Genomic DNA, 23,262 nt, shown 5'->3' with positions numbered 1-23,262 from the left:
TAAAAATTAATGATGATTGCATGCGCACATTTTTCTTCCTGTTAAAGTGCGTCAGATATGATAAGATCAGATGTCGTGAGCGTGTAAATGTTGCTCATAATCCTGCGTCTGGTGCACTGTATGTGTGATAATAGGGAAATCGACGAACTGTCCAAATGTCAGATCAAATGTCATTTATTAAGTAAATGGGTTTCTTTTTTGCTCCAGTAATTCCCATGTGGTCGTTCTGGTGGTGATGAACACCTGATGAATCAGATTTATTAGTAGTAGGTGACACGAAATCTACCTGCTTCGTTTGCACAAACCTCACCCACTGTCGCTTTATATTAGGGTAATTTCACGGAAATTTGTGAACTGAATGTCCTGTTGTATAGGAATTTGAACGTCCAAACACAACTCAGTGCTTTAACATCGTTATTTTTGTAAAATTCCTACAACAATATCCAATCTCGGTGAGTAAACAAGCACGGAGTCAGATGAACCAAAATTACCCAGATAACCGGGGTTCCACATGTGATGTCATATGAGATTAGCCCTGAGGCAAGGCTGCCTTTTTCCGGGATCCGGACGCCGCGATTTATCGATAGTTTTGATAAAATAACAAATAATTTAGATTATTTCCCCCCCTGCTTTATTAATTAATTTTGGTCATTACTAATGATGTATAATCATTTTAATGCATTACAAAAAGGCATTACATACACTTTAAAGGAATACCTTTTCACGAAAATGTAATAAACTAGCTAATAATGCTCTAAAAAACATTAATAATTCATGATCTCTTTGGACTCACGAATCGTTCTGGGTTTCTTTTTTAATCATATTAAACAAAAAGTAGTTCAAATGGTGCTGTGGGTGCATTTATGATGGGTTTAACCTGTTTAGAGATTTAAAAAAACAAAAAATAAAAAAAATACTGTCGAGTGATGGAATATGAATTATTCATCAGGTCATTTCAGCTATGCTTGCATCTCCACCAGGACACCTGTGATATTCTGCTGCTAATGAGCACTGAGCTGTGTGTATATATGAGTCGACACTGGATAATGGTTGAATAATGGCTTTAAACTCCACAGTTCAGAACTGTGGACTAAAAACAGAGAAGAAGCAACACAAGGCTTGCTCTAGTGTCTGGAGATTGGAGGGCAGCTGTAAAGGTGAAGCTATTCATGTCTGTGGTTAAAGAACAGAAAGCAGACCCAGTCCTGCCCCCTGACAGCACTCAGATGCAGTCATGGATAATATCACAGGTTCCAGCTTTGGTTTCCTATTTCACTGACCCTCCAACTTGTCTTGTACCTTTTAAGCAATTTAAGACGATCTAAACATAGCCAAGTCTTATGTTCTGACCTTCACTCCTTTTAGCAAGAACTCAGAAAACACACCATCCTGTGGTGCCTACACTCTTATACAAAGGGTTCCGTAGTCCTGGGTATGAATTTAAACTGCAACCGGTGGTGAGTCTCAGGTCCAGGAGGACTTGGGTATTGGAGAAAGTGGAGTTACCCCTTAATCACCATTGCTCCCAGGTCTGCTCTGACTCAGAGTGGTAGCACCTGACTGGGTTCCAGCTATGGGTTAAATAGCACATCAGCAATAAGGCGCTGGCAGCAGGGTGCTTTTTGATCCAGTGTGGCAGATGAACCCAACAGGGTCAATGGCACACCACCAGATGGCATGAGGAAGAGCCACTCAAATCACCAATGGATGGCATTCCTCAGCAACTGTGGGGCAACTTCCATAACCGTCAGGTCTGTAGCATTTTTGTGCGCCACTCAGAATCAAGTCTGGAGGTCCAGAGAGACAACACAATGGGGGCACAACATTGTCTTAACTTACTGTGCAAGGCGCTTCATTAGGAGAGGAGAATAGTATCTGAGAGCTCACGAGGCCCGGCATTCCTGGCAGCTTGGCCAGGCCGTTCATGCCGCCGCTGCGGATGGCTCTGTCACTCTGGTGTGGGCCTCGTGGCCCACCTGCGTTTCTGAGCATCCTAATGAAGCAGTCATCATCACAAGCGATGGACAGCCATCACCGATGATGACAAAGGGTTCCTGAACGGTTCTTTGGATTGTTAAAGTTTTGCCTTTTGGGTAGTGAATGGGTTCTGCTTGCAACCTTTTCTAAAAGGGCATCCCTCTGTTTTTCTTTTAAATATTTTATTGCGGTTGAAATGACCTCATGAATTATTCATATCTAGGTGGTAACAACATAAATGGCATCTACAACGAACCATTTCTAAAAGATAAACCCCTTTGTTGTAGATTGCTAAATAGAACTGTTTTAACCTGTTTTCTATTACTGTAGAACATCTCTCACTGTTAACTCTCATTAGCTAATCATGAGATTAAGGGTTCCACAAAAGTTCTTTGGATAGTGAAGAGTCGTGTTCTCGTCAAGACCACTTAAACCGAGACCAAGTCATGCCCAAGACCAAAGTGTATCGAGACCAGGACTTTGAGGGGTTGAGATCAAGTCAAGACCAAGACCAAGGCAGGACGAGACCGAGTCGAGACCAGGACCAGATCAGTGTGTGTGAAGGGGTGGGGGAGGGGTGACAGCCATTAACCCTTTGATGCAAAACATATGCACACCCCTTCTAATGCACAACATGGGTCAAAAATGACCCGCATTCATTTTCCAGGTTATTTCATGCTGACTGAGTTTTTCTTTGCTTTATCTTTTGAAATCAATTTATTTTATGATTGAATATTCCAAGTATTCTTTAAATATCTTGTTTTTAATTACCACAAATCATTAATTTAATTTTTTCTTTCTTACTTTATGAACAAAAATACTTTTTATATTACTACACATGGGTCATCCAAGTGTGATTTAAAATTAAATGTCTTAATACTATAATAATAATAATTTGTTTCAAGTAATTACTTTAGCAGTGAATGGGGCCAGTTATTTATTTATTAACTATGTAGTTAGCTAAGCCAGCCCTGTGATGACCTGGCGACTTGTCCAGGGTGTACCTCGCCTTTCGCCCGTAGTCAGCTGGGATAGGCTCCAGCTTGCCTGCGACCCTGTAGAAGGATAAAGCGGCTAGAGATAATGAGATGAGATGAGTTAGCTAAGCCAACTACAATAAAATTAGCTAACTAAAGTAGAATATGTCACCAGCTCGGTAGCTAATCGTAATTACTTGTAACTTTCTGACAAGTAATCTACTCACTCTCAAGGGAACCTAAACATAATCAATTTTTTTCTAAGGTAACGTTAGAACAATTGAAAAACATTACTTGCATGTATTAGATGGGCAAAGGGCGCTGTGCTGAGCTGTGAAATGTCTGACACAAGCACAATTCACAGTTCCCACCAAACGCTGGAGTAAATGCATGTGGGTCGGTTCTGACCCATGTGTGTAAACTTGATGTAGAATTACAAAAGCTGTGCTTGTTCATAACTTAAGAAAGGAAAAATAAAAATGATGATTTGTGCGAAACAAAAACAAGATATTTACTGCATATTTGGAAAAGTAAATGACAAAATGAATTTATTTCAAAAGTATATCATAGAAACACTCAGCCATACATGAAATAACCTGGAAAATGAATGCAGGTCGTTTTTGACCCATGTTGTGCATTAGAAGGGTAGTGATACAAAAAGGGTTTTTATTCAAAAAGTAAGAAAGGAAAAAATAAAATAAGGATGTATGATGATCAAAAACAAGTTAATTGAGGAACACCTTGAATACTGAATGATGGAATTAATTTATTGCAAAGATATAGAAGATAAAAACTCAGCCGGGTCACGTTTGACCCATGTTTTGCATCAAAGGGTTAAGAGGAAGAAAACTTTCATATTAGCAATGAATCATGTTATTGGTCGCATTTAAAGCAGGAAATTTTACATCTAATTGCAGTAATGATGCTAACAAATAAATAATTACATTACAGGCATTTAGCAGACACTCTTATCCAGAGTGACATACAACAAGCGCGCGCGCGCACACACACACACACACACACACACACACACACACACACACACACACACACCCCACCTGGGGAGCAGTTAAGGCCGATTTATGCTGACAACCCAGTCCTCACAGAAGGCGTTGCAGATGGCGTCTGCGAAGCCCCCCCCCTTCGCAAACGCTCTGCGCGCACCTCCCAAAAATTGTGACCACCGCAGACAGCCTCGCAGACAAGAGGGTTCTGATTGGTCCACTCTACATCCGCTGTACACGCACTTCCGCTTCCCTACTTTCCTGGTTTGTTTTGTTTTCACGACCGCCATTTTTAAAAACACGAGCGAAGATGGAGCAGCACGAAGAGCGGTTGATCGAGGAAGTGAGGAAGTACGGACATCTATACGACTCCAGTTCTAGTCATTATAAGTAACCGGAGGATAAACACTCCACTAACCACACCCACCAACTACTCCTAGCGATTTCGTGACTTTGTGCCCCCTTGCGTTGTGGCGGTAAATAACATCGCGCACGCCTATTACTCCCCGCTCAACGATAAATTACAACTGTCTGCGAAAAGCTATCTGCAAAAGCCTTGTCGCAAGAGCATGCAGAGGCCCTTGCTCAAGGCACTTCAGCCATGGATTTTCCTGCTGGTCCTGGGAATCAAACCAACAACCCTTTGAGCCCAAGGCTGCTTCTCTAACCTTGGATGCCCTGGATGATGCATAAATCAGATGACGAATAGGCAATTTAGTGAAATCCCCGCAGTTGTGGTCTTGACCGGTCTTGAAATAAAATCCTGAGTCCTCTATGTCCGAGATCGAGACAAGACCGAGTAAAAATGTGGTCAATTCTGAGACAAGACTGAGACCTTCAAAAAGTGGTTTTGAGACAGATCTCAAGCACTATGACACTAGTGAAGAGTTCTGGCTTTAGGTAGATCTACTTGGAATCTTTTGTGAGAAGGAATTCCTCTGTTTTCCAGTTTTACTCATTACACTCTTTGAAGAAGGGTTCCTCAAGGGATCTGTGGATAGTTCTAGCTTTGGTTGGTTTAGTAGTTCTACTTGGGAACTTTTCTGAAAGTGCAAAACAAGTCTTTAGATTACCAACTGGAACTTGCTATAACCTGATAAGATAAACTATATCTCACTGCTAGCCCTCATTTACTAATCACAGTTCTGTCTTTCTACATGGGGTCTACTTGGAATCTTCTCTAAAAGAGAAAAACCTTCTGTTGTAAGAGGTCTACACAGCACGGTTAGAATTCTCTCAGAAGGACAAACTGAAGAAATTAAAAGTGCCAGAATGGAGCCTGAGTTTTTAAAATAACGTTGTACATACAGTAGTATTTCACTGCTAACCCTCATAAGATCAGATCAGATCAGATCAGATATTCCTTTATTGATCCCCATGAGGGGAAATTCAGGTGTTGCAGCAGCTCAAATACAGAGTAAAATATAGATACATGTAGGTTAAGTAATAAATAAATACAGGACATTTTTTTCAATGGAATAAAACCTGTTCTTTTCCCTTCTAGCGGGTTTCATTCATTTAGTTTGATAGCATGCAATATTGTTAGCATATCGCTTATCCTACATGTACTACGTCACTCTACTCAATGGAGAATGAGCGTTGAATATGGTTTACGATATTACATGGTTGTCAAGACAACATGACATCACACATCAGAGCTAATGCGAATATCCAATGAGAAAGTTTTCTGCTGCGCACGCGCAGAACCATTTCTTTGTTCGCGGGGAAAGAGAAAGATGTGTTGAACACCTGAAAGGCTCCCAAAACTTAATTAAATATTCTTCACACATATTTACAGGAGGAAAAACATACCAATGGACATCGAAAAACTGGAAAAGACACGTCGGAGACATAAAACTTCCGCGCTAGCAAGTGACTGTGACAATCTGTAAACAAACATGGCCGCCAGGTTTGCTTTATTAAAAGCGGAAGATTTTGAAAGAGAAAGACGTGTTGAACACCTGAAAGGAATGTGTATTAATAATAATAATAATAATAATAATAATAATAATAATAATGGCTGGGTTTTTTGTGGTATATCAGATATATTCCATTCAGCTACTCATCTTCGACTCGTTCAATATCCTGCTAGCTGAATGGAATATATCTGATATACCACTCAACGCCAGCCAATATTATTTAAATATAATATAGAATAGAACAAGTGTTGCCAGGCAAAACAAACCTCGCCTGGTAGCACTTATGATGAATATGAAGGAAGATATCGTGAAAAAAAATACGTACCCTATGGGTCCATGTGACTACTGCTTATAAATAAAATAGTTTTCTGATCCCATGTCCATACAGTAAATATAGCATATATATTTACTCTATGAGGCAGTAGCCACAAAAATGAACAATTTAAAAATCACAGAAGTAAAATATACCAAGAGTCTGTACTTTATATTATTCTACTCTTACCTCTTACAGTTTTCAAAACTGAAACCTCAGAACCGAGGCTGACACACACACGCTGTCGCCATGACCCAAACTCTTAGTTCCCAGAAATGGCCCGGCGCTAGAGCTCAGTGGAACGCACTCTCTCTTTGTAAAGTGATTTCTTTAGTCTAGTCCATTCATCATCTCATTATCTCTAGCCGCTTTATCCTGTTCTACAGGGTCGCAGGCAAGCTGGAGCCTATCCCAGCTGACTACGGGCGAAAGGCGGGGTACACCCTGGACAAGTCGCCAGGTCATCACAGGGCTGACACATAGACACAGACAACCATTCACACTCACATTCACACCTACGGTCAATTTAGAGTCACCAGTTAACCTAACCTGCATGTCTTTGGACTGTGGGGGAAACCGGAGCACCCGGAGGAAACCCACGTCGACACGGGGAGAACATGCAAACTCCGCACAGAAAGGCCCTCGCTGGCCACGGGGCTCGAACCCGGACCTTCTTGCTGTGAGGCGACAGTGCTAACCACGCCGCCGCCTAGTCTAGTCCATTTATTTATAATTTATATTTATAATAATAAATCAACAGAGTGGGGAAGTTTTTATCAATGGGGTTTAAAAGTGGGCGTGACCCAAACTCCTTCCTTTGCGTATGTAAACGAACCAAGAAACCATCTAATGATAGCCCAGTGTATGCAAATGAGCCAGGTAGTGATCCAATCAGCATGTTTGTGGGAGGAGTCTTTCCAAGGCAGCGCTCCTGCAGTCTTAGCTCAGAGCAATTTTTTTTTTTACCTTTTTAGTCACTGTGACCTTGACCGGATGACCCTCAAAATGTTGGAAGTTCTATTTGTGACCAATGCCCATCTATCCTGAAAGTTTCATGAAGATTGATCCAGCTGTTTTCCCATAGTATCGTTAACAAACAAACAAATCTGACTGAAAACAATACCTCGCCCCTGGTGGTCTCCGTCCCGGGTGACGTAATACAATAGAATTAGGGCAGAGCTAAATAAGGACAATTGCTTTCATTTACTAATTGTGATCATTCTAATGATTCTTTGGATATTTAAGGGTTCTGTACATGCAAGCTTTTTTTTTGTTGTTGAAAGGGCATAGCTTTGTTTTCTCTTCTACCTTTAAAGAAGCCTTTTTCATAATTCAAATGCAACCTTTAAAGTTTCTAGCTTCTGAATTAAGGTCTACTAGAGTGAAAAATTGAACCTGTTTTTTTTTCCCCCGATAATGGAGCACATAGCTCGAGTTAACGCTCATTTAATAATCATCTTCAGGGAAAAAAAAAAGACTCCAAAGGTTCCAAAAGATTCTTTCAATTACACTGGTCTACAGCCAAAATGCTTCCAAAATAAATACAGTCAAACTTTACTAATTCTACGAAAGGCGGGGTACACCCTGGACAAGTCGCCAGGTCATCACAGGGCTGACACATAGACACAGACAACCATTCACACCTACGGTCAATTTAGAGTCACCAGTTAACCTAACCTGCATGTCTTTGGACTGTGGGGGAAACCGGAGCACCCGGAGGAAACCCACGCGGACACGGGGAGAACATGCAAACTCCACACAGAAAGGCCCTCGCCGGCCACAGGGCTCGAACCCAGGACCTTCTTGCTGTGAGGCGACAGCGCTAACCACTACACCACCGTGCCGCCCGTGAACAAGAATGAAACTTAAAATTGTTCATTGGCTCTAGATTGTCCCTATGAATAAATCTATGATTGGGTTTGGATAGTGCTTACTTTTTTGGCAAAACAATAACCGATGCAATCTGAAGCTGGTATTGCATCATACATATCATGTTATTCCTAGAAGTCATTGATGATGCAATCATAAGTCAACTTACATCACTCTGCTAAACAAACTGCCCTATATCAGCTCAAAAAAAAAAAAAAACATATAGTGCTATGCACTCGAGATGAAGTCTTTGCTTGACAAGCAATGCTCCATTTCATGAATACAAGAGACAAGCTGCCAAAAAGCACTGAATACACACTGAATAAGGACTAAACCTATTCAGTACTTCTACATAATTGTTTTTTTGCCATTTGGTTCATAATACATTTTATTTATATAAACTTTCTACTGATTTTCTAGTGTTACATAAAGAGAACAGGTGAAATATCATGCAAACCAACCATAAACCCATGAAGAGACCTAGGTTACCTCACAGCAAGAAGGTCCGGGTTCGAGCCCCGGGGCCGGCGAGGGCCTTTCTGTGCGGAGTTTGCATGTTCTCCCCGTGTCCGCGTGGGTTTCCTCCGGGTGCTCCGGTTTCCCCCACAGTCCAAAGACATGCAGGTTAGGTTAACTGGTGACTCTAAATTGAGCGTAGGTGTGAATGTGAGTGTGAATGGTTGTCTGTGTCTATGTGTCAGCCCTGTGATGACCTGGCGACTTGTCCAGGGTGTACCCCGCCTTTCGCCCGTAGTCAGCTGGGATAGGCTCCAGCTTGCCTGCGACCCTGTAGAGCAGGATAAAGCGGCTAGAGATAATGAGATGAGATGAGATGAGATATTTGAATTCAACACACCAGATTTCATAACAAACAGCCAATTTCAGCTCTGAAACAGACAACTTCTGAAAAATTGTTCACCAGTGTTATTAATGGCAACGGCGTTTTAAAGGCACGCCACACATTTTCCACAGTGGTGGACGATGAACCTCTATCCTGCTGGCACCTTTTTGTGCCTTGTGGTACGGTTCTGCACAGATCTAAAAGGGTTCTTGCAGATGAAACCTTTAAGAGTGGTGGATGGAAGCTGGGTAGAATTTATCTGACTTAATCATCATGTATTAATCATTACATTGATGGCTTTTAGCAGATGCCATCAGATCCAGAGCGACATACAACATACCCAGAGCAGCCTGGGGAGCACTCGGGGGTTAGATGCTTTGCTCAAGGCATCTAACCCCCCAACTGTTCCCAGTTGATTCCCTGCTGGTCCAGGGAATCAAACCAGCAACCGAAGCAGGTTCTGCTTTGGAAACGTTTTACAGAAGGAAACTCTCATTTTAGGGTTCTATTCAGTTCCTACAGCTCCCCAAGAAGGATCTTTTGCTCGGCGTAACCTTTTTTTTTTTTTGCTTTGCAAGGAATGTACACCGGAAACACTTTTGACAATGGATATCAATTAATTTTATTAACAGCAATGCTGATTAAAAATTTATGCTAAAGCATCCAACGTACAGCATCTCACGGTCTTGTACACTTTACAGTTTTATTCGGTTCTAAAATCTGATTGTTCAAAGCTGCTGTAAAACCCACGCCATACACATACGCACTGGGTTTTAGACCCATTCTGTCTAGAGAATACGTTCATCTTTGTCTGTTATGTTGCTTAGCAATGAAATCTTACTGTTAACAGACTACATTTTGTGGTGGTTGAATTGTATTTTGGGAATATTATTCAAAATTAACGAAATCAATTATTAAACAGCCCTGTGATGACCTGGCGACTTGTCCAGGGTGTACCCCGCCTTTCGCCCGTAGTCAGCTGGGATAGGCTCCAGCTTGCCTGCGACCCTGTAGAACAGGATAAAGCAGCTAGAGATGAGATGAGATGAATTATTAAACAATGGATGGTTTTGTTTTTGTGGGCTTTTTAAAAAGCAATAAAAGCAACACGCCACCCGAGGGTGTGTTGTCCAGCGATTTTTTCACGTTCAAGAGCATTTTACTCCATTTTGTGTCGTCACGAACTACACCCTTATCTGTGATAAAATCACTGTAATGTGATTTTAACACGGGCGATTGCTCTAAGACAACGAGGGAGGCTCAGCCTCCTCTAAAAATGCCCTTATAACTTTAATGTGCGCGTGAGTTTTTCACTCTCGTGACAGCGCGATGCAGCGCAGCCTCAGTGGACTTCAATGGCATTTGGGAGCTCTGCACTTTTCAATCTCAAAATGCAAGACGATTATTGGACAAATACTGCGAAAATGCCCGCCTACGAAGTCCCACGGACTCCCAGCCTCAGTGGACTTCAACGGCATTTGGGAGCTATGCGCTTTTCAATATCTAAATGCAAGACGGTTATTGGACAAATACTGCGAAAATGCCCGCCTACGGACTCCGAGCTTCACATGGGAGGGACATGGCAGTTTCCGCGAGGAGACTGGTGATTGGTGAAAGCGGACGGATATTTTCTTTGATTGACAGCTTGTTTCAAATATAGACAGGCAGCGGTGAATCTCAGTTCAGTCCCATGCGGATTCGCAAGTGCTGTGGTGTATTGTAAGAGATCGGCTTACATTTCGATTTCATTCATTACATACGGTTTCTACCAGCTTTTTTAGTTTGTATATATTTTCATTGTAAATAAAGTGTAAATATAGTGTTGTCAAGTTTGCTATCTTAGTTCCAGAAATTTCGTTTATTTGCGTGACTGAACTTGAACTTGAGGGGGCTAGTCAGCTAGCAAGAAAGCTGCGCACGGATGCCAAGCATTGCTGATTTAATTTTGGCGAAGCCATTTGCCAGTCTTCCTTTCGAGGAAAAAATTAAAATTAAAGAGCAGGGTAGACCAACGCCTCAAATTGACTTGGTGAAAAAGGTAGGGAATAATACTCGTTCCTTTCAGCTCTCCTGGTACGAGAAAGTGAATTGGCTAACAGCAAGTGACCCACATCAACAACAGTAAATAGGCTACTTTAGTAATATGTCATGGATGGACCAAAAATATAGAATCTATTTAAAATGTTTATGCTGAGTATATTATATTGGAATATATATTTTTCTGGATATGAATTAAACACAGCTACAATTTGGAAAACATTTTTAAACAAAAACACAGCTGAGAACATTTCACACTACAGACCTGGATTAAAAGTGAAGGGTTATCAAAATTGTCAATAAAACATTTCTCAGTCAGAATAAGTAAAATATAGGGAAAGTGTCAGTGAATGAAATGTGTGGCACCCAGCTCTACTGCTGAGGTTTCTGACAAAGAGCTGCTTTCAATAATGATCAATTTTTGAACAACATGCCACAATTTTAAAATATAAAATGTTAAAATATACCCCCCCCAACACCACCATCATGTATATTGGACAGTAGGCTAATGGGCCAAAAGAACCTGTTATTTCACAGTTTGTGACCCTGCCAACAATCAGCCAGATCAGAGGCAAGAGTATGGGCAAAATTGATGTGTGTTTTCTTTTAAAATCTGGAAATATCGTAACCGACCAGCCTCCCCTGTTTGAAAGACTACCAGCCGCCACTGGATTTTAATCATTTAAAAGCAAATTAATAAATCTCTCAAACACAATGTGAGGAGAAGTAGAATATAAATGAAGTCAAATATACACTCAGCGGCTACTTTAATCGGAACTCGTTCTTAATTCTAAGATTCCTGTTCTTGGTTGCAGGAGTGAAACCCACTGCGTTCTTCTGCTGTTGCATGCTGAGATGCTTTTCTGCTCATCATGGTTGTAAAAAGTGATTATATGAGTTCCTTCTTGGCAGTTCGAACCAATCTGGCCATTTTCTTCTGACCTCTCTTATCAATAAGGCGTTTGTTTCCACCCACAGAACTGTCACTCACTCAATGTTTTTCGCACCATTCTGTCTGTGTAAACTCTAGCGACTGATGTGTGTGAAAACCCCAGGAGATCAGCAGTTTCTGAAATACTCAAACCAGTCCATCTGGCTCAAACCAACACCCATGCTACAGTGAAAGAGAGTCACACTTTGAGATCACAATTTTTCCCATTCTGACGTTTGAAGTGAACATTAACTGAAGATTTGTATCTGCATGATTTTATGCCTCGTGCTGCTGTCAAGGGATCGGCTGATTAGAGAACGGCATAAAACAGCAGGCGGATGCATGGGTGTTCCTAATAAAGTGGCCAGTGAGTGTATTTTAACACATATACAGTATGTTTTAACAAATATATTATTGTAATAACAGTTTGTGTATTACAGTAAAAAAGGGAGGTGTGTTAGAATTTTTTTTCCAACACATTTGCTTTGAATATTTACAGAATTCAAGATGGAAAAGCCGTTCTCATGCTTGGGGATCCTGGTGTGTGTGTGTGTGTGTGTGTGTGTGTGTGTGTGTGTGTGTGTAGGTGGGGAGAGTAAAAATATAGATGGAGGGAACGTGATACTGGTCAGATTGAACAAGTACAAAATTTGCTTTACTATTTTGTTTATATCATTTCTCTGAATATAACAGAGAGACTCTGCACGACAGAAATAGTTTTCATGTTCAAGACAGAAATTGAGACAAGTACATCCACTTTTTTATAAACTGGCCATATAAACTGGTATGGTCTGATTTTTTTTAGTTCATCCAGCGGTAGGTCAGATCGGATGAGCTTATGTGATCACGTGTCATTGTCCGTCCACAATTTACAAAAATCGCAACTCCTCCTACAGGATTGATCGGATTTCAATCAAACTCGCATACAATCTTCCCCAGGTGGGTGTGTGTAAAAGTTGTCAAGATGGCGGCGCCACCTTTCATAGCTACAATTTTATGGGTGTCTGAAATTTTGGGGTGACTCGTCACATTAAACGCTACTCTTCATAAACTGCTGGGATGTTTTCACTGAAATTCAGCCAGAAGACTCTAAAGACATGTTCCAACAAGAATTGTTCACCAGGTGCCGCCACCTGCCATGGATGCAGCTACACAGGGGTCATGTGCAATTTCACGAAAATCATTATTCTTCCTACGGGAGTGATCAGATTGTGATCAAACTCATATGGAATGTTCCCTAGGCGGGTGTGCATAAAACTTGTCAAGACAGTGGTGCCACCTGTCATATTTACGATTTTATAGGCATTTGAAATTTTTAGGAGACTCGTCACATTAAACGCTACTCTTTGTAAACTGCTAGGACGTTTTCACTGAAACTCACCCAGAAGACTCTAAAGACACATTCTAAAAAGAATTGTTCACCAGGCAGCACCACCTTCCATGGATGCAGCTACAGAGGGGTCATGTGCAATTTCACGAAAAATCACTCCTCCTCCGACAGGATTGATCGGATTTCAAACTCACACACACAACAACAGTGGCTGGTATGAGCTCCAGCCTCATGGAGGCTATTTTTTTTTTAAATAAACTCAAATAAGAAGACCGAAACAACATGAGCTGTTCTTCAGCATGGATGAAGTGTCTCTTCTTGGTTTCTCGTGCACTGAGCAACAGGCATTAATCATCGACACAACTTTTTAAAGGGACCTTAATAAATCTCACCTCGCCGCTAGCTACAGGATAAACTGGGTTAATACACTCTCTCCTGAGACTCCCAAAATATGTGTGTGTGTGTGTGTGTGTGTGTGTGTGTGTGTGTGCGCACGCACAAAGCAACACACCATCCTACACAATCCAGTCTGTATTATAATAATCATGACTGATGATTTACTATAAATATCTCAGAATAATTTTAACTGGTAGACATATTTAAATATCTGTAAATGGGCATTTTAGATATAACCTACATTAATAGAATAATGTTTACTGGATATGAGCAATCACGTGCTCTGATTGGGCACTCTACTACTAGGATATCAGCTCATATACCGTAAGTAGAGAAAACAAAATGGCGGAGCGTGTTGCTGAACCAACCGAGGACCAAATAAAAGCTCTACTCGAAAGCAAAACCCAAAAAAAAAAAAATATGGAATGAAAGTATTTGATGGTAAGAACATATTTAATTTTTCAAGAATTTTTATTACAACATTTTTCACAAATTGCTCCCGTCATTTCGCAGGTTTGTTTACATTCTAAGCGGAAATGATTTTGTCGGACGTTTTGTATAAAGTTTTTAATTTATCGAATTTGCAAAAAATAAAAATGGTCTGTTTCTCAAAATCCAATAAAACAGTTATTCCACGCAATCTCGTCGTACGTGGCTTATGGACAACTCAGTGCTACGCGCCTCGTCGGCTATCAGCTCATGTACAACTCGATTTCGTGGAATAACTGTTAAATAGAATCATTTGCATATCTGTGAGCATAAACTGCTAGTAAACTAACTTGCATTGGTTACAGGTCGAGTATTTATCAAAGAGTATTAATTAGTATTTAACAAACAGAAGCCAAAATGATTAATACAGCATAAAGCGTGGCGGCACGGTGGTGTAGTGGTTAGCGCTGTAGCCTCACAGCAAGAAGGTCCAGGTTCGAACCCCGTGGCCGGCGAGGGCCTTTCTGTGTGGAGTTTGCATGTTCTCCCCGTGTCCGCGTGGGTTTCCTCTGGGTGCTCCGGTTTCCCCCACAGTCCAAAGACATGCAGGTTAGGTTAACTGGTGACTCTAAATTGACCGTAGGTGTGAATGTGAGTGTGAATGGTTGTCTGTGTCTATGTGTCAGCCCTGTGATGACCTGGCGACTTGTCCAGGGTGTACCCCGCCTCCCGCCCATAGTCAGCTGGGATAGGCTCCAGCTTGCCTGCGACCCTGTAGAAGGATAAAGCGGCTAGAGATAACGAGACGAGACAATATTAGCTAGGCTCGCGACTCTTGGTTAGGACACAGATACAGTCCTACTGTGTAAGTCTTAAGTACATGTAAAGAAATGCTGTCAGCCAAAAATGGCTTAAAAATAATTAAATGAAATGTTTCAACATTAAAAAAATACTATAAACAGTAAGCCATAATAATTCCATCCATCCATTATCTGTAGCCGCTTTATCCTGTTCTACAGGGTCGCAGGCAAGCTGGAGCCTATCCCAGCTGACTACGGGCGAAAGGCGGGGTACACCCTGGACAAGTCGCCAGGTCATCACAGGGCTGACACATAGACACAGACAACCATTCACACTCACATTCACACCTACGGTCAATTTAGAGTCACCAGTTAACCTAACCTGCATGTCTTTGGACTGTGGGGGAAACCGGAGCACCCGGAGGAAACCCACGCGGACACGGGGAGAACATGCAAACTCCACACAGAAAGGCCCTCGCCAGCCGCTGGGCTCGAACCCGGACCTTCTTGCTGTGACGCGACAGCGCTAACCACTACACCACTGTGCCGCCCCACATAATAAATCAATATAACAAAGTCAGTATTTGGTGTGAGACGACCCTTTGCTTTAAAAAAAAAAAATAGTAGTCTCAGGTCCAATGAGTGCAGTTTGATAAGGAAATGAGCTGTAGGTTCTACTGAGCATCTTCCAGAACCAGCCCCAGTTCTTCTGGACACTTTGACTGTCACACTCGCTTCTTCATTTTACACCAAAACCCAGCAGCCTTCATTATGTTTTCTTTTTTTAATCTGAAACGTGCTCTCTTGTGGAATATTTTGCTCAAATACAAACTTCTTTTTCTGTAACATTTCATTTTGTGCTGGAAAATTACGAACGTTTGGACTCTAAAATATTTTTGTACTGTTTTGACTTGATAATGTAGAATAGAAATCTATAACAAAGTTTGTATGAAAAAAAAAACAATAGGCCCCCTATTTTTGCACAGTGCTGTATGCAGATAAAACAGTCATGCCATCCTCTGTGCTCGAACGTGATTGGTTCATAGATTTAGCGCTTAGTTAGTGACATCGTAAAATGATTTCACGTGTGAATTTTTGTAGAAGTGCATTAAGAAATTTGTCCAAAAGCTAATCTGCACTATATAAACAGAGATTTCAAGCCATTCAAGAGGAGTGAGCCATTTACATTTGATGTTTTTTTAATTTATTTTAAAATACAAACATTATATAAAGGTGTTTTTTTTTTACACACTCTGAGCATGTACCAAAGTGTCAAAGTACCAATTAATCAATTCCACTGAATGTGGATAGAATAACAGCGGATATGCAGATTCCTTGTACACAGTGTGCTAAGAACTGATGGCTCTTTCATTTGAGAAATTCAGCAGTTTTTGACGATGAGCATAAACACGAATGCTTATTTGAAAACGAAAAAAAGCTTTCCCAGTCGGGCGGCACGGTGGTGTAGTGGTTAGCGCTGTCGCCTCACAGCAAGAAGGTCCGGGGTCGAGCCCCGTGGCCGGCGAGGGCCTTTCTGTGTGGAGTTTGCATGTTCTCCCCGTGTCCGTGTGGGTTTCCTCCGGGTGCTCCGGTTTCCCCCACAGTCCAAAGACATGCAGGTTAGGTTAACTGGTGACTCTAAATTGACCGTAGGTGTGAATGTGAGTGTGAATGGTTGTCTGTGTCTATGTGTCAGCCCTGTGATGACCTGGCGACTTGTCCAGGGTGTACCCCGCCTTTCGCCCGTAGTCAGCTGGGATAGGCTCCAGCTTGCCTGCGACCCTGTAGAACAGGATAAAGCAGCTAGAGATAATGAGATGAGATGTCCCAGTCGTCTGTTCCTTCAAATTGACCTCAGACGGCAAGTCTGTCTGTGTTCATTCATAAATGCTATATTAAAGAGCATTCAGAGAAAAAGGAGGGCGGTGAAGTGCCAAAGTGAGAAAGGAGCTGCGAGAGAGATGAGGCGTCTGTGGATTAGGGTGTAATTCAGTCTATATATTAGTTACACAAATCTCAGACTGGACATCCTGCATGAACGTCGCTGTCAGGTCTTTTAGTAGCTCAAGATCATCTAGAGGTTAACATTGTGACAGTATTTCCTGCTTCTCTTCCTGATCTCATCATGTCAACTTAATGTTTCAGGCCAAACAAAATGATCTTTAAAAGAAAGGTGCTGAATGTTGCCAGCCAGGCTTGTAGCACTCGAGTCCAACTCGCGCCCTAATTTTAAAGTGCTATTCCACCATTGGATGTATTCTTTGGCATAAAATACAATATATTTTATGACAACATGACTAGACAGAGAAATCTTTTAGCTTCAAAATGATATATCAAACATCATTTTTTGACAACGACAAGTATATTAATTTTGCGACCAAAGTCACCTACGCTTTTAATTTCGGCGCGGTAGTGAAACGTGATGTCATCGGCAGGTTCCCCTTCTTGTGTACCACGTGTCGGTCTATTTTTAGACCAGGAAACCCCCAAAGTGAGAGAGTCATTTCTCCTCATATATGCGGGCCAAAAAAATTGCGAAAAATTTTGAGTTAATCTTTCAGTTAGCTAGATTTATTGGTATTAGCTAGATTTATTGGTATTATTTTTATCGCGTTCTATCCGCCATTGCTGATAATATGTGCCACGTCACACGTCACGTGGTACACAAGAAGGGGAACCTGCCAATGACATCACGCGCGGAAATTAAAAGGGTAGGTGACTTTGGTCGCAAAATTAATATACTTGTCGTTGTCAAAAAATTATGTTTGATATATCATTTTGAAGCTAAAAGATTTCTCTATCTAGCGATACCATTTATATATGTTGTCAAAATATATTGTATTTTATGCCAAAGAATACATCCAATGGTGGAATGGCACTTTAAGGACTCGTGACTTGACTTGGACTTGAGCACTGATGACTCGGACTCATGCATTAACTGCATTCGGATTCGTAAATTGGAGACGAGGAATCTGTTTTTTTTTCTTTATTTTTTGTAACATGCCATAATAATTTGGCATAAGATATTTATATCTACATTAATTTTGTACTAATTTCGTGTAAGAGTGTCACACCTGCCCGCCTTGGCTTGTGCATCAGATACACTGTCAGGCGCGCTCCGGACAGCACGCGTGCCAAGCGGACTCTCACGCGCCCCATAAATGACTCATACCTGCACAGGATTAAGGTGCAATCAGCACACCTATATAAAAACTATGAAAACACACTTACTTTGCGAAGTATTGAGTTGCGTTGCTGACACATTACCGAGCCTTATTTCCTTGTTTGGTTTCCTGATCCCTGATTTCCTGTTTCTCGTCTTTGAGTCTGCCGAGTCTACGATAGCCTGCTTGTGCCTCGCTCGACCTATTGCCCGTTTCACCATTTTACGATTTTCACTGCCATTCTGGATTGTTTACTGTCTTCACTTTTTAATGACTTGGACTTGACTCAGACTTGAACACTGGGGACTCGAGGTTTAGTGACTCGACTACAACACTGCTGCCAGCACATGCTGTCTGAAGCTCTGCTGATGTTATCTATTTGTGTTTCATTTGTTCATTCATATTCAATGGATATTTATAACTCCCGCCTCACCCGCAAAGCCATCAGGATTGCAGGTGACCCCACCCACCCATCTCACAGCCTCTTCAGCCTGCTGCCGTCGGGGAGGAGACTGCGGGGTCTCCGGGCCAAAACCAGCAGGCTCAAGAACAGTTTCTTTCACCAGGCAGTCAGGAGGCTCAACTCCCTCCCTGTTCTGCCCCTCCTCCCCCCTCTGCCCCCTGCCACAGATTCTGCTCGCACACCCCCCTGCCCCCCCTTCAGCATCTGACATGTCATCCTCACAGTCCCCCCCCAAACACATACACACACACACACACACACACACACACACACACACACACACACACACACATACATACATCTCATAGTTCATTAACACACTGAACTCAGGGACCGCACATCTCACTTTACCTCGCTCATTTGCACTATTCCGCACTACCTCATCTTAACAGCTGCTAGTTTGTTTATACTGCTTGTTTCATGTTTACCTGCTATACCTCAAGTGCCGTTGACTGTTTGTTTACGGTATTTGAACCAATTTATGTGTGTGTGTGTATGTGTGTATATATATGGATGTATATATGAGTGTTTAGTCTACGTCTAGTTCATATCTAGAGTGTTTATACTGTTTATATTGTCTGCTTGAGTGTTTAGTCTGTGTGTAGTTCTTATCTAGTGTTTACTCTGTTTATATTGTCTGAGTGTTTAGTCTATGTCTTGTTCTTATAGTGTTTATACTGTTTATTTATACTGTTTATATTGTTTGTCTGAGTGTTTAGTCTATGTCTAGTTCCTATCTAGAGAGTTTATACTGTTTATATTGTTCGTTTTTTTCAATTATTCTAATTTTATTTTTATTTACTGCATTGCCTGTTTGCACCGTGGGTCAGAGAGGACTGATATTTCATCTGTGCTGTATGTCGAGCATGTATAGCATATTTGACAATAAAGTTGACTTGACTTAACTTGACTTGACTTCAATAACTGGTTTATCTTGGTTTAGTGGATCCAGAGCCTATCCTGGGAATGCTAGAAGTATTCCGGGAATACAGTACATCCTAGATGGAATGCAAATCCATTGTATGGCATGTTTCACACACACATTCACAATTAGGGGTGATTTAGAGTAGCTAATAAGCTTGCTAGCAATTTTGGGAGGTGGGACAAAACCAGAGAATTTGGAGGACCCCAAGATCAACATCTGTTTCTCCTGAAACGTAACACGAAATGTTGAAAAGCCACAAGTGGTTCTTCAGCTTGTTTCTTAGACAGAACTCTTAAAGCCTTAAACTATCCAAAACTCTCAATGTTTTTTTTTCTACATTCATCGGCCACTTTAATAGGAACTTGTTCTTGATTCTAAGATCCCTGTTCTTGGCTGCAGGAGTGGAACCCAATGTGGCCTTCTATTTTTCTGTTGCATGCTGAGATGCTTTTCTGCTCACCACCGTTGTAATGAGTGATTATGAGTTACTATAGGAGTTCCTTCCTGGCAGCTTGGACCAGTCTGGCCATTTTCCTCTGACCTCTCTTATCAACAAGGCGTTTGTTTCCACCCACAGAACTGTCGCTCACTCACTCAGTGTTTGTTTTTCGCACCATTCTGTCTGTGTAAACTCTAGAGAATGTTGTTTGTGTTTGAAAACCCCAGGAGATCAGCAGTTTCTGAAATACTCAAACCAAACACCCATGCCACAGTGAAAGAAAGTCACACTTTGAGATCACAATTTTTCCCGTTCTGATGTCTGAAGTGAACATTGACAGAAGATTTGTATCTGCATGATTTGATGCATCGTGCTCCTGTCAAGCGATTGGCTGATTAGAGAACTGCACGAAACAGCAGGTGGATGGGTGGGTGTTCCTCATAAAGTGGCTAGTGAGTGTCAATAGATATCTTAATGAAAGCAGATACAGTCCACTTGTGCCAATATCTGAGGCGTGACATGGTATGAAGTACGAACACCACATCCTTGTCTGTTCTCAGGGTTCTCAAGTTCTCCTCCCACTCCTCAAAAAACATTCTGTTACACTAAAAGTACCTCTAGGTGTGAACGAGTGCGTACCTCATTCCTGGTGTCGTCTACTGTGACCCTGACCAGGATGACGTACTTATTGAAGATGAATCAATGGATGAATGTTCTTACACTTTAACCTGTGTCCTTACCTAATGATGTCATCATTGTGTCCCAGGTAAAACTTCTGCGTGTGCTCCCTGGTGTTGTACACCACACCGACCCCGGCCACGAAGTACACGATCTCCTTCCCCGCCGTGTAGTAGAGGTTGTTGCGGCACTGGTGGCCCCGGTAGCCGTGAACCCACTCAAGCCGGAGCTGGCAGCGTGGTGCGGTTTTATCGGCCATGCTTGCGCCCTCTTCAGCGCCACCGTCTGGCTCACACAGGCAGCATCAGGTTCAGTACAACTCCCTGTTCTCCTTAATGCCTAGAAGGGTGTCCAATCTCAGGGTTTATATATATATACACACACACACACACACACAGTATATACAGTATGTCTCTCTCTCTCTCTCTCTCTGTGTATATACCTGGAATATAAAATGTAGGGGGCGTGTAGCCTAAGGAAGAGCGGCGTCTTGGAAATATTTGGTTTCAGAAATCACAGCAGGATAAAAACGAGCACTTTAAGTAGAAACAGACTGACATTACAAATAAAGCATTGGATCAGAAACAGTAGAAATCTAATCTAGTGATAAAATGACTGTCAGGAGGAAAAAAAACGTCTCTTTGACGCGTGGGATTAAATGTCGGGATTAATCCAGAACTCAGCAGGCAGGAAGTGCACAGCCTAGAGATTCAGATCAGACGGGATCAGACACTGAGATGAAATGATTCACATACAGATTCACATCAGATCTACAGCCCGATTAATGTCCAGCTTCCGGATCGCCGCTCCCCGACCAGATGCTCGTTTTTTCCTTCCACCGTCCCGCATCATCACCAACATCATCATCATCATCACCGCCGCGCGCTCCGACCGAACCGTCCAACAACCACAACAAACGTCTTTAAATTTCATCCACGGACCGATCTGACACAAAACCGACCTGTTTTCTGTGGATAATCCCTTCCTTCTCCTTCTGAAACAAAACGCGACCTCAGCGCAGCGGCTACTGACTGCACTCTGCGTTACGCACGAGCCTCGGCGTAGCCGTGTTCAGGAATATGGGCTCCGGTTTGGCGTTACCGAGTGCTCTTGGTTACCACGACGCCTCACGGCCCCGTTCCTCGTCATGCCGACGCGTCGCACCGCGCACAGCATCATGGGTGTTGGAGTCCTTAGCGCCGTTAGAGCCGGTGTCAGTGAAAAGCGCGCGCACGACCCAGGACTACAAGCAGCCTGTCCCGCTGTCCGAGGTGCTGAAGTTGCGCGTGAGAAGAGCACAGGCTCGGTGGAAGACATCACATCACCAAACGGAGCCTCATGAACAGGACGGCATTTTATAGGCTAATTAAGGCAAGAATTAATATTACGATGAAGTGATAAGAGCAGGATATGACGTTATCAGCGGTCTGTAAGAGGACAGAGGGCGTTTCCGTGAAACTGTCGGAAACCATTTTATTAACCCCTGTTTAACCTTCAGGTGCATTTGGTTTGATTAACACATTAGTTCGAGTCCTTCACCTCCTTCTTAGTAGCAGAAACAGCAGTAGCGGTACTAACAGTAGCAGCAGTAGTAACAGTAGCAGCAGTAGTAACAGTAGTAGTAGTAGTAGTAAAAGTAGCAGCAGCAGTAGTAACAGTAGTAGCAGCAGCAGTAGTAACAGTAGCAGTAGTAGTAACAGTAGCAGTAGTAGTAGTAGTAAAAGTAGCAGCAGCAGTAGTAACAGTAGTAGCAGCAGCAGTAGTAACAGTAGCAGTAGTAACAGTAGTAGCAGCAGCAGTAGTAACAGTAGCAGTAGTAACAGTAGTAGCAGCAGCAGTAGTAACAGTAGTAGCAGCAGCAGTAGTAACAGTAGCAGTAGTGACAGTAGTAGCAGCAGCAGTAGTAACAGTAGTAGTAGTAACAGTAGCAGTAGTAGCAGCAGTAATAGTAGCAGCAGCAGCAGTAATAGTAGCAACAGCAGCTGCAGTAGTAGCAGCAGCAGTAGTAACAGTAGCAGTAGTAACAGTAGCAGCAGCAGCAGTAGTAGCAGTAGCAGTAGTAACAGTAGTAGTAGTAACAGTAGTAGTAGTAACAGTAGTAGCAGCAGCAGTAGTAGCAGCAGTAGTAACAGTAGTAGCAGCAGCAGTAGTAGCAGCAGTAGTAACAGTAGCAGTAGTAACAGTAGTAGCAGCAGCAGTAGTAGCAGCAGTAGTAACAGTAGCAGCAGTAACAGTAGTAGCAGCAGCAGTAGTAACAGTAGCAGTAGTAACAGTAGCAGCAGTAACAGTAGTAGCAGCAGCAGTAGCAACAGTAGTAGCAGCAGCAGTAGTAGCAGCAGTAGTAACAGTAGCAGTAGTAACAGCAGCAGTAGTAACAGTAGTAGCAGTAGTAGTAAAAGTAGTAGCAGCAGCAGTAGTAACAGTAGCAGTAGTAACAGTAGTAGCAGCAGCAGTAGTAACAGTAGTAGCAGCAGCAGTAGTAACAGTACCAGTAGTAACAGTAGCAGCAGCAGTAGTAACAGCAGCAGCAGTAGTAGCAGTAGTAACAGTAGCAGCAGCAACAGTAGTAGCAGCAGCAGTAGTAACAGTAGCAGTAGTAACAGTAGTAGCAGCAGCAGTAGTAACAGTACCAGTAGTAACAGTAGCAGCAGCAGTAGTAACAGCAGCAGCAGTAGTAACAGTAGCAGTAGTAACAGTAGCAGCAGCAGCAGTAGTAACAGTAGTAGCAGCAGCAGTAGTAACAGTACCAGTAGTAACAGTAGCAGCAGCA

General features: G+C 42.2%; 1 protein-coding gene across 2 annotated transcripts in view; it reads right to left on the bottom strand.

Moving 5' to 3' along the window:
• The window catches only part of eml6 (EMAP like 6), a 186,360-nt gene extending 165,609 nt beyond the window's left edge, over nucleotides 1–20,751 (bottom strand). For both annotated transcript variants that reach the window (XM_060940412.1, XM_060940413.1), the window contains exon 1: nucleotides 20,555–20,751. In XM_060940412.1, coding sequence (XP_060796395.1) covers nucleotides 20,555–20,751 — 197 coding nt within the window. The remainder of the gene's footprint in view (nucleotides 1–20,554) is intronic.
• Between the last annotated feature and the right edge of the window lie 2,511 nt (nucleotides 20,752–23,262).

The sequence above is a fragment of the Neoarius graeffei genome, chromosome 15 (genome assembly GCF_027579695.1).
Source record: "Neoarius graeffei isolate fNeoGra1 chromosome 15, fNeoGra1.pri, whole genome shotgun sequence".
Classification (NCBI taxonomy): domain Eukaryota; kingdom Metazoa; phylum Chordata; class Actinopteri; order Siluriformes; family Ariidae; genus Neoarius; species Neoarius graeffei.
This window is presented reverse-complemented; position numbering and strand designations above follow the sequence as displayed.